The following is a 12,330-nucleotide window of genomic DNA, read 5'->3' as shown; positions in this document are numbered from 1 at the left end:
CCATCTCCTTATAACTCCTTCCCTCTAGCTCGAACCCTAAAAGTGTATGAAAAGTGCGCTTAAGCTTATAAAGTCTTATTTCTCATTTTTAGTCGCCAAGTATAGAGAAAACGCCAATTTTTTAATATAAAAGAATTCCGTTCATCAAAAGGGTCCCTGACAAATGGGAAACATTTAGAAAAGTTCAAGACCTTTCCAACGAGCTATAACACATGGGCATATGCATCCAGATGAAGCCAAAAACCCCTTATTACTCCAAAATGGCTATAAACATAGCCTTATTTAATTAATTAAACGCTAACTTAGGAAATATTTAAATATATTAAAAATATAACCCAAATAGCTGCAGAAGGCTCAAATGACTCCAAAAGTCTGAAATGGAACCTATCACCTGTCTGTGACTGATGTCGGAAATCATGGATCAACTGGCAGTCTCATCCCTAAAATCTAGGGATGCTCCTAGAAACTAGGAAACACACCCAAATCTCTTGAAACTGAAACCAAGGAATGGTCTCATGGAACCCCAACCCTGGACGCTGTCACAACCTCCTAAAAAGTAGGAACTGCCTCCTAAAATCAAGGAACTGCTCCAAACTAGTCTACTATTGCCAGAAACACCAAATCCAAACACTGAATATCCTGACTGAGTCTCTATCCACCATTGCCAACCTACAAGACTCCATAATAGGCTAACTCACATGTCTCTGCTAGAAAGAGCTAAAGAGGGGACATGACAGTCCTCCCCTCTCGGAGATGCTTGCCCACAAGCAACTGAAACACCAATCCTCCACCATCCCAAATAAGACGTAAACAAATCATTGCATGTAACTGCTGCTCATCTTTGATATAAACAACATGCAATACCTCGGTCTGGAATGGCTCCTCAAAACGCTGAAGCACCTATGCTGTCAAATCAACACTACCTGGGTCCCAGGGTGAAGCATAGTTCCCGCTGAATACTTCAAGTGAGCAATGGAAAACTATATCATCTCCATAGATCAAATATCCATAAATGCCAAGATCACTAGTGTGTCGATGATCACCAACATGCATAACATCCGTCATAATATCCAATGAATGCCAATCCATGGAAGACCCTCTGTGATCTGACCCCATCTGACACAAGTGACACACAACTGCCACACACTGCTGTTGATGTGCCAGAAGATCTAATGCCAACTCACTAGACAATATATAATACTGACTAAAATCATCACTGTCCAGGCTGGCATCTAAAAATATGTAATCACCAACCAGCAATGAAACAATCACCTTGTCTAGAGAATCAGGTGAAACTGCCACATCAACTGGCTCAAAGTACTCACTAGGAGTAACATCACATAACTCATCCACGTCAGCTATTTGATGACAATCAACCTGTGGATCAACTGTCATCCCACTCTGCTCGATAAATTGAGATGGATAGTGGGTAAACTCTAGGTCCATCCTCATGAAATTCCGAACATACCGTCCAAGTGTCAACAACCACTGTACACCCACGACTACATCTATACATTTGAAGTGAAGCAACCCATGTAGGATCCACAAAAGAAAGGTATTACACATGTCTATACCATGATCCCACACAAACCACCTGTAGGACATAAACTGCTCCTGCTGCTCTCCTCTGATATAAGTGCCATATAATCTTAATATCTGGAGCAACATACTATAATCCCTATAAGATGTTGTATCAAATGAATCAACACCTGGATCCCAAATAAAACTAAATCCACATCCATCTGTCATGAAGAGACAATGATAGTAAGAGGCATCCTCGATACCATGTCTCTCTACAGCCACTGTGAAACTCTCACACCTGTGATAACCATCCACAACAACACACTTGCTAATCCATGCATCATCCTTCCCCCATGATCCTGGATGAAGTCTCTGTGTCAAGGAGATGAAAAACTCTGACGGTCGCTGCTCATCATAACGGTTGATTGTTTGCTGATCCTGCAAACAATCCATCCCAAACTGCTGGATTAGGTGCCTACAATCAATAACTCTATCCTCTGAAGATGGGAGAGCACTATCGCAACACGGATAGTATAAGTCCCGAACCAACTCACATCTCCAAGCCATCCAATCATCTACAATCGGACTAAAAGAGAAATGAAGTGCACTCCTCGCGAGGTAATCTAAATGGACTCTCGTAGGCTCACTCAATGGCTCTGTGTCATAATCTTGTCCATCAAACTCATCATCACTCCCACTGCTCTCAAACCATGAATCCGAAGACAACTCATACGTCTGAGATCCAAAATCCATAATACACCTCAACTGAGCATTGTGGCTCTGCGGTGAAACATACTGGTTTCCCTCGTCAGCTATAAGAGGTGTAAAAGAAGATTTGCTTTCCAGAGAAGGAAACAAGTCAACAGGAGTATCATACTCCCAACCAGCTGACAAATTGCTAGTCGCCTGTGAAAACAATGATGGAGTAATATCGTGAGTCAAATCACAACTCTCTGGTGAATCTCGCAGTGTCACAGTAGAAAACTGTACTGTATCTGTCACTGATGATGTCTGTGCCACTCTCAATCTATCAGAAAGCTCCTCCAATCTGGAGTTCACTTCCTGAAGGGACAACTGGGTATCCTCCCATGCAACAACAATCGCCTCAAGCTCCTGAGAGAGGATATCAACTTCCTCCTCTTCCCTCAACAAAGCACCATAACTAATAAAATCCCTCTGAAGGAGATAATCTCGGTCAGCCACTAACTGTAAATACTCATGCTTCAATATCCCAATGGCTCCATAAAGAGCATGAAACTCTGGTAAGGAAAAATCACTGCTGCCCTGCTCATCAATCATGAGGGTGCTCCAACTATGTGTAGCCAACAACTGGCGAGCGACATCGAAATGCTCAATAACTGCGTCTATACGCCTGTCATCAACCTTGAGTTGTCCAATCAGGTGATGAGGAGTCCGAGAATGTTGGCTCTCCTGTACCTGTACAAACTCAAAATCTACATTGTGGAAAGAAGTTGTATCTGTATCCTCTACCTCTCTGTAGTCAACATCGTGTATGCACTCGGCCATGGATACAACCTCATCCAAAGTACTGCTGCTCTGTGCCTCTGAGAACACCACATCCGTCAATGATGATACTGCTGAAAATGCACTGTCATCACTCTCTTCTGCATCCCATGTGTCCGCACAACCCACTGGCTCACGATCCTGGGGTCCAGTGCTACTAAGAGAACATACTCGGCTGGATTCTAAGGTCCGATCTATAAAATCAGAATCATGATGATATGAGTTCTCAACATTCCAAGCATCATTGGTACCTGAATTTTGAATACCTTCATGTGACAGCCCATTGGCACCATCTTGTACAAGTGTAGACATTGATACCTCAAGCTGATGCAAAGGTACCTCACTACTGTCATAAAAATTAGAATTGCTAACCTCTAAATCAGTTGCCTCTTGGGAAATCCCCTGCACGGAAGGTGAGGACAATTCATTATCCAAAGTTGTCCTAATGTCTCCTTGAGTTGAATCCACATGTCTAACAAAACCATCACATAAATTCTTGTCCCACTCATCGAAACTTGAGGGCACCAAAACATTCTTATGTAGAGGTATATTACCCCTAAATGAAAGTTCTTTGTCCATTCCTGATTCCTGCACCCTTGATTCTTCTTTCCTTCTTTGCCACTGATCTGAACTTGTAGCTACCAAGTTATCTTCGTCTGCTCCGGGTACACCCATAAATTGTGTGAAGGAAAGGACCTCATGTATCATCTTAGGAAGAGAACAATACTGATGATAGCTGCTCATAACTGTATCATTAAATATCTTGGCAGGACGCATCCTACTTTTACGTGCTGGAGAAGATGAAACTTTTGAGTGCCCAATTTTAGTTCTAGCCATGTTATTTACCTGTAACTAAACCGATATCCCAACGGATCCCGGAGGTCGAAACAAAAGTTTGTTCTCAACAATTTTGGGACTTTGGCCAGCGTATTGTTTTACCAGCAGTCAACTGTAAGCATAAATGTGTAGGCTGACAACTACCCAGTTGCTGATATGAATTATCAAAACCTTTTATCCAGTATCCAGATGCTGAAATGAATTATCAAAACTTTTTATCCAGTACCCAGATGTGACAATTTCTCATAAAACCTACAGGCTGGCAGGATGCAGGCTCTAATACCACTGAAAGATCCCTGATGGATCCCCTTGCTGATCTGTTGTAGTTTTTAAATTAATAAACTATATTTTCCTGTGTTTCCTTTGATGGTTTTAGAGAATAGACAGAAGTTGTAGAAGGTTTGTTTATTTTTGTGTTTTTGATAGTTTTTCAGCAAGTAATAATTGAAGAACAAGTACATGAAAAGAGTACTGGAAATAAATGTTCATACACAGCCAAATCAGAATCGTACCAAGCAGATTTCTGATTTATTTAAATCAAATAATTGTCCAGATAGTGATTCCAAACAATTCCAGGAAGATTACAATAAGCAATGAGTCCAACCTGAATGAAGAGTGCACACTGAAATCAAGAAGGAAGCTGCGGCAAACATCCAAAGCTCTTACATAGCTCCACGTGGGAAGAGAAATGGCTGCAAGTACAACCGTACGACTGTTAGGTGATGCCAAGCTAAAAACCCCAATCTCCACGTTGAACCCTAACTCTGTTCACTGAATCCTCCAGAAAAGATGTCGTACCAACTCTAAGGCACTAAAAATTGAATGCAAGAACCAAATAACCACTGTGCTAGGGGCTACGTCCCAGACAGGCAAGACCCTGGGGTTTTCGTCCCAGATGCTAAATCGCTCTCCAGAGCAAATTCTCCAAATCAAAGATGAAATGTGTAAAAGATACTTGATAATTAGGTTACCATCTCCTTATAACTCCTTCCCTCTAGCTCGAACCCTAAAAGTGTATGAAAAGTGCGCTTCGGCTTATAAAGTCTTATTTCTCATTTTTAGTCGCCAAGTATAGAGAAAACGCCACTTTTTTAATATAAAAGAATTCCGTTCATCAAAAAGGTCTCTGACAAATGGGAAACATTTAGAAAAGTTCAAGACCTTTCCAACGAGCTATAACACATGGGCATATGCATCCAGATGAAGCCAAAACCCCTTATTACTCCAAAATGGCTATAAACATAGCCTTATTTAATTAATTAAACGCTAACTTAGGAAATATTTAAATATATTAAAAATATAACCCAAATAGCTGCAGAAGGCTCAAATGACTCCAAAAGTCTGAAATGGAACCTGTCACCTGTCTGTGACTGATGTTGGAAATCATGGATCAACTGGCAGTCTCATCCCTAAAATCTAGGGATGCTCCTAGAAACTAGGAAACACACCCAAATCTCCTGAAACTGAAACCAAGGAATGGTCTCATGGAACCCCAACCCTGGACGCTGTCACAACCTCCTAAAAAGTAGGAACTGCCTCCTAAAATGTAGGAATTGCCTCCTAAAATCAAGGAACTGCTCCAAACTGGTCTACTATTGCCAGAAACACTAAATCCAAACACTGAATATCCTGACTGAGTCTCTATCCACCATTGCCAACCTACAAGACTCCATAATAGGCTAACTCACATGTCTCTGCTAGACAGAGTTAAAGAGGGGACATGACACCTCCAACATGTATTGCATATATATTGGATGTTGTTCTAGATGACTCTGCAAACATAATCACACCCAGCGACATGATTAATCACACTTTGTTTCAGTGCAGGCACGACTTCTGCAGTCAAAAGTTCATCATGGAGTTTTTGCAGCACCAAATCATTGTCCTTGTCAGAATCTATATGGTGGTTGCATCGCCAAACATTATGTCAACTGTTAGACACAGGCGCATATCTATATCTGCTCTTATACCACAATGAGATTAAGGCGAATAACGCACTCATAAACATAACAATGAGAAATAAATACATTAGCAGGTTGGTTCAACTTAAAACAGAGAACTGAAAATGAAAACTAACTCAATAAAACTACCAACTACTAGTCAGGTAACAAATTGACTAGTTATGATGTAATAATAAGTTAATCAACAATGTTCACCACTTGCTCCCAACTGTCTTTGCACTATTTTTGAATTCGATCCCAAGTGAGCCAAAGATTTGCACACCTAGAAGAAAAAAGTTGTTTCAAACGGTATTTTGTTCTATCCAACTCTTCTATATTTTGTCTTCCCAATGAGATCTTGTTTGTCCCTATAGCCAAAGTAGGCAATTTCTTCCCTACTTTTATTCCAGTCATGTCTTCATGTAGCTCATCGAGATGTTTTTCTGTCAACCATGGTATGTCTCTTGCACATTTTGTCTCCAGATCAACCAAAATTTGGGAAAAAGGGTTTCTCCTACTCCAGCCCTTGCTACAGCATTGAAATTGTGCTGCGTCGCAAAATGTCCTATCTTTGCTCAAGGTTGATCGATTCACCAAACTTCAATTTTGCCATCCCAATCTTTCTTTCTCTTTCTAAAATCTTCACTCCATTAATATATTATTCTGCTTTGTTCCTCTGCTTTAGCCCGTCTTTCTCCTTGTCTTTCGTTCTCTGCTATTTTTGCATCCATCCTCTTAGCTACTAAACCTATAGATAACTTTTTGGTATATGAATTTCTAAAGATGATTTTAAAAATCGATGTTATATGTTGAAAGGTCAGCCACTTATGGAGCCAATGTACATAACTTTTTACTGAGATCAGTCCTACACATAATTTTATATAAGAATTTCTTTGACAAAGCATCAAAATTAAACCGAGACAAGGAAAGAGCAAGGAATCACAAAAAATTAATGCCTTGAACAAAACAGAACCAGTTTTGGCTTGGATATGGCATAAAAAAAGGCACAAATAATTTGATAGTCCCAAAACTTAGGCTGACAAAATGTTTTGTTCTTTGTAATAATTTGATGGTCCCAAAACAAAGGGCCTCTCTTTTGTTCCCTTTTAGGATTGAAAGTGAACGAGCCATTATACTTTATAGAGGTAATTGTGAAGGGCTATTTCCTGCAAATCAATTTAACGATAATAAGGGAACTTTTAAAAGACGCTGAAATAATAAATTTCCAAGCTAAAGCAAGAAATAATCAGACAAGGGGAACAAGATTGCAAGATTATATTTATCATCTCAACTTAGTCAGAGTAATTCTGCTGGACTGATGCTGTCTGTTAGAGTAACATCCACTTGAGTTTTGAAACAATCAATCAAACATCTCGATAAAGGATAATGGAGTGCATAATACTCATAAACTTAAAAATTGAATAGATGAATTGAGTGAATGACTAGCAATATGTTTAGCATAATGAATTATATGTCTTGAAAATGATCTCCAATGCCCACGGGATGGACAATCTACGAGAGTTCGATAGAAACATACACCTCAGCTCTCATTCACTCACGTGTTCAACATAGCAAATTAAAAGAGAAAAAAAATTATTAGCATAGTTGTGTTGTACACCTTGCAAATTATGTTATTGTAATTGTGGTCCCTATTGGAATGGGAAGCCACACTTATAGGAATCTTTAGATTCCCTAGTAATAGTGATCCCACCACTTAGTTGTATTTTACAGCATGCAAGAAGAGCTACATTCTACTTTGGGGGGTGCATTCATAAACTGCAGAGCATGGTTTTGAAAAACTATTTCTTTTTATCTAGTTTGCTCATTGACTATAAATAAACTACTCAGGTTAGTATATGGACATAGTTTTTGTATGACAAAGTACATGCTACTGGAATTGCTTTAGAAATAGGGTTGACGACATCACCCAACATGTTTGAAACTCTGCATCGTAATCATTCTTGTGATACATATTGAAATGGTGACCTTATCCTGTTAGACTTTTCCCAAGGTCAATCTTGTTTTCTTTGTGTGATTGTCTTGTTTCTACTGAATTTTGTTTGGATTATGTAACCTATTTAGCATAGTTCTCCTCTATCAGTTATCTTCATTCCTTTCATTTGGTATCGATGCTTAGTGTTTTTTTTTAGATCCATGAGAGGGTTAGGCCTTGTAGTAATCTTTAAGAGGAAGCTCCACATATGTAAATCAATTTTTCAAGTACAGAAAATGGCAAGCATTTGAAGAATGGAGATTGATAAGTTCAACTGATAGAACTTTGGGCTTTGGAAGATCGAAATGGAAAAAATGGAAAATCTCCTTGTAGATCCAAATAAATGGATTGTTGTGGCTGGTCAAAAGCTCACAGCAATGGAGACAATGATAAACTTGACAAAAAGACTAGATCCACTGTTCATCCTTGCTTTTCATGTACAATATTATTGATTGTTTCTTAAAAAGACACCACTCACAAGTTGTGGGAAACAATTGGGTCATTATATCAAACCAAGTCTCTGGTGAACAAGCTCTTTCCGGTATGAAAGTTACAATGGAGGTGAAGTCTTCTTGGGAAACTATATGTCTCACAAGATCATTGATTGTAAAAAGATCAAGTTGATGATCAGAGATGGGACAGTCAAAAATTCTAGTGTTTTGTATATGTTTTATTTAGCTAGAAGTCTAATCTCTATCAATAAGATGAATGATGCAAGTTTGTAGGTTATCTTAAGCAAGGATAGTTGTACAATGGTCAAAGGAGCCATGGTTTTGACTAAGGAACTTCATTTTAGACTTTTATTCAGACTTGATACTAGCACAACGAACAAATGAAATAGCTCCATGTCCCTGAGACTGAGAATAATAAGTTATGACACGGGAGAATAGAACACATTGGTGAGAAAGCTCTTACACCCTTGCAATAAAAGGTTACGGGTCGTACTGTTAGCCTTCTTCCTGCATGTAAAGTTAATTCCTGGGTTATTATTGATTCCGATGGTGGAGGTGGCAGGAGTCCTACAAATCATTGGGGCAAATGCTTTTAACAATGGTGGGAAGGCATCATTTATTGAAAAGGTCCCTACTCCTTATAGACAGATGAAATTATCTTTCAGCATTATAGTGATGAACATTTGGCACTCATTAAGCAGATTTTTAGTCAATCAGAGCTATATAATATTAGATTTTGAAGATAAAAAGAGTTCAATCCTCAACATATTTTATGAGGTCTTAACTAAGATCATTCCAAGCAAAAATCTTGTGATGTCAACTGCTGTTCAACGGGGATGATTCCCTCTAAGAAAAGTGCTGTTGTTTTTCTGATCACCATTTCACCAAAGGGCCCTGGTTCCTTAACTGAAGATGTAAAAAGAGAGTCCTGTGGCTTATCTATCACTTCATTTTAAAGTTTTCATCCAAGTTAGAATTTTATTCAATTAGAAAAAATTAGTAGTAAAAATATCTATAAAATAAATGAATGTAATTAAAGGATGACTAAACTTACTCTCAGAAACAAAAACGAAATGTTTTTTTATAGTAATTGTTTGAAAAATTCCAACAAACAAAAATTCTACTTATCAAACTAGTAAGTAATCCAATAATAATATGAGATAGATTTCAAAAACATACATAGTTTTTTAACTGATTTACTGTAGCTTGTGTTTGCCTATTGAGGGGTCCATCACACATTCAAGTCTGACTAGTAATATTATAAGACTTGTTCTGGATATTACTTGGGCTCATCGTTTGGCAAGAAATTACCAGTAATGGCCCCGTCAATTAAAACTGAATACAAGCTCAAAAACAGTCAAAGATCTACAGTAGCAGCACCTATTGCACAACCTTGGAGGCCCGATGGTCTCTCAATGCCAATCCACTTGAATGCTCCTCCTGTTTCACTTGGAGGTGCAAGCATACAAAATGTTTGACCTTGAATGTGATCCAAGCTGCTCACAAATATATTATGGCCAACCTGTGTAGCGAAGATAATTCGTTTCCACTCCTCCATTGGATGTGGACCTACAATGTGCAACTTATCTTGGCTATAGTCATATTCAATCACTCCCCTATCACACAAGGAGTAAAAGCGCCCAAATACACTTAGGAAACACACGCCGTTAAATCTATTTTCCAGAGATTTCCAGCTTCTTGTATAGGAATCAAAAACCTCAAAAGTGAACCCAAACAGGGCACTGTCCACTACATAAAACTTGCCGTCAGCAAAAACACCTGTAGAGCCCGCCATGTCGGTGTTCATGTCGGGGAGAAAATCCCACTTGTCCTCCTCCATATTGTAAACTGAAGCGCGACGGACCCGGTGGCGAGACCAGTCATACCCTCCAGCCACATAAATCAGTCCCCCGTGCTCATCCGCTGCAGAGGCAAATCTAGTCGCCGATTTAGGCATTTTGGTACCCTGCCGCCATTTGGAGTGAGAAAAATCGTACAACCATACAGAATTGTTTCCATGAGGCAAATCCGTGATCAAGATCAGTTTTTGTTTCACGAAATGGCAGTGACGGATGCCTAAAATTCGTGCGGGAATGGGCGGTAGGCTTCTGCAGGAGTTCTTCGCCAGGTCGTATACCACTCCTCTGTCTGTGTTCTCGAGCATACAAATGCGTTGCTCGGAAATCTTCAATCTTTTTCTTTCCTGATAAAAGTGGGGGTTTTTCAATGCGGCGTTCCAGCTTTTGCACACACATCTGAGGTTGTGATGGGAGTTCAACTCCACCCTAAGCAGGCATTGCCACCCAATTTCATCTGGAAGACGAGGAAACAGAGACCCCATTGCAATTACAGCAACACAACAAAAGTTGCAGGATTTATAACAGAGAATCTGAAATTGCTTATGTTCTGTTCTTAGTAATGATCTTTTATTGAGCCGATAGGCTCTTTGTATGGGGTTTGGTTTACCGGAAAAGTGTCAGTATCCCGGTAAATAGCCGCCGGTCACATTTTCGGGGCACCGTTTTCTTTGGCTTATGCAGCCCGCTTTGGGCCCACACCCCATACGGCGGAGGCAGACGTTAATAGTACTTTTATATTTTATTAAGGCTTATGCAGCCCGGTTTGGGCCCACACCCCACCACTCTCTCTGTCGCCGCATTTAATAAATTTTAATTATATTTTTAAAAATTTTTAATATATTTTTTCTATATTGTTTTTTAAATATATATTTTTTAACTGTATTTTATTTATACTTATTTTTATTGTTTAATGTATTCTATTTATATTATAATTTTTTATTTTTTTAATATATCTTAAATTTTATATATTTTATTTATATTTTACTTAATGAATTTTAAAAAAATTAGTTTAATAATTTTTTTTTTTTAATTTTTAAATTTTTAATATATTTTTATATAAATGTACAATATTGATATTATATTTTTTGTTTTTCAATATATCTTTATATTTAATATTTATGTTGAAATATTGAATATTATTTTTAAATTTAAATTATTAACATTTTGATTGTCATTTTATTGTCATTTATTTTAATATTAAATATATATTTAATTTTAATTTAAAAAATAGAATTAAATATAAAATATTAAACATGATGTTAATTTAAAATGTAAAATTTAATAAACTATATTAAACTTTAATATACTCTAAAGTTTAACATCATAATATAATTTAAATATTATAATTTAAAGTTTCATATTTAATATATAAAGTTTTACAACTTTATAAAATTTATTATTAGCTATGTTTATAAACTTTATAAATAATATAGATATAAATAATAAAATTTATGCACTTATAATTTATACACTTCAAAAGTGTATGAAGTTTATTATAATATAGCTTTTATATACTTAATATTATGATTCCAAATTTAAAAACTATTACTTATAGTTCAAAAGTGAATAAAGTTTCACATGTAAAGTTTCAAAAGTAAATAAATTTTATACACTTATAAATTTTCACTTATAAGTGAATAAAATTTATTATAATTTAAAAGTGAATAAATTAAGTGAATAAATTTAATAAATGAATAAGCTTAAGTGAATCAACTTTAAAGTATATAAAGGTTATATTATAATAAAATTTATGCACTTTTGAATTTTGAATTATAAGTGTACAAGTTAATTATACTATAAAGTATAGAAAAAATATAATTTAAATTATAATACATAATTAAATGGAGAATATATAGTTATTTATGAATTGTATAATATAATTTAAAATTTAATATATAAAATTAAATATATTAAATGTTCAATTTTATATTATATTATTATATAAAGATATATTATATCTCAATATTTAATATTTATGTTTATTCATTTTATATTAAATATAATAAAAATAAAATATAATAAAAATAAAATATAATAAAAATAAAATATAATAAAAATAAAATATATTAAAAACAAAAAAAAAATAATATAAATGAAATATATGACATCAAAATATATGATAGGTTTTAGGTAATTCTATTTTCACCTAAACCCTGCAACCAAAAATAGATGCACAACAACAAAGAATACAAGTACCTAACTTG

At 36.4% G+C, this 12,330-nt stretch overlaps 1 protein-coding gene across 1 annotated transcript; it reads right to left on the bottom strand.

Moving 5' to 3' along the window:
- Nucleotides 1-9,407: 9,407 nt before the first annotated feature.
- LOC131071262 (F-box/kelch-repeat protein At1g80440) lies at nt 9,408-10,731 on the bottom strand. The gene has a single exon (XM_058007031.2). It carries the CDS (start codon nt 10,606-10,608, stop codon nt 9,625-9,627), a length of 984 nt encoding a protein of 327 aa, XP_057863014.2. The 5' UTR covers nt 10,609-10,731; the 3' UTR covers nt 9,408-9,624.
- Nucleotides 10,732-12,330: the final 1,599 nt, after the last annotated feature.

Source organism: Cryptomeria japonica, chromosome 8, assembly GCF_030272615.1.
Source record: "Cryptomeria japonica chromosome 8, Sugi_1.0, whole genome shotgun sequence".
NCBI classification, from domain to species: domain Eukaryota; kingdom Viridiplantae; phylum Streptophyta; class Pinopsida; order Cupressales; family Cupressaceae; genus Cryptomeria; species Cryptomeria japonica.
Note: the sequence above shows the minus strand (reverse complement) of the source record. Positions and strands in the feature narration are given on the sequence as shown.

Coding starts and splice junctions, on each gene's coding strand:
- LOC131071262 (XM_058007031.2), bottom strand. CDS start 10,608: ATGGGGTCTCTGTTTCCTCGTCTTCCAGATGAAATTGGGTGGCAATGC.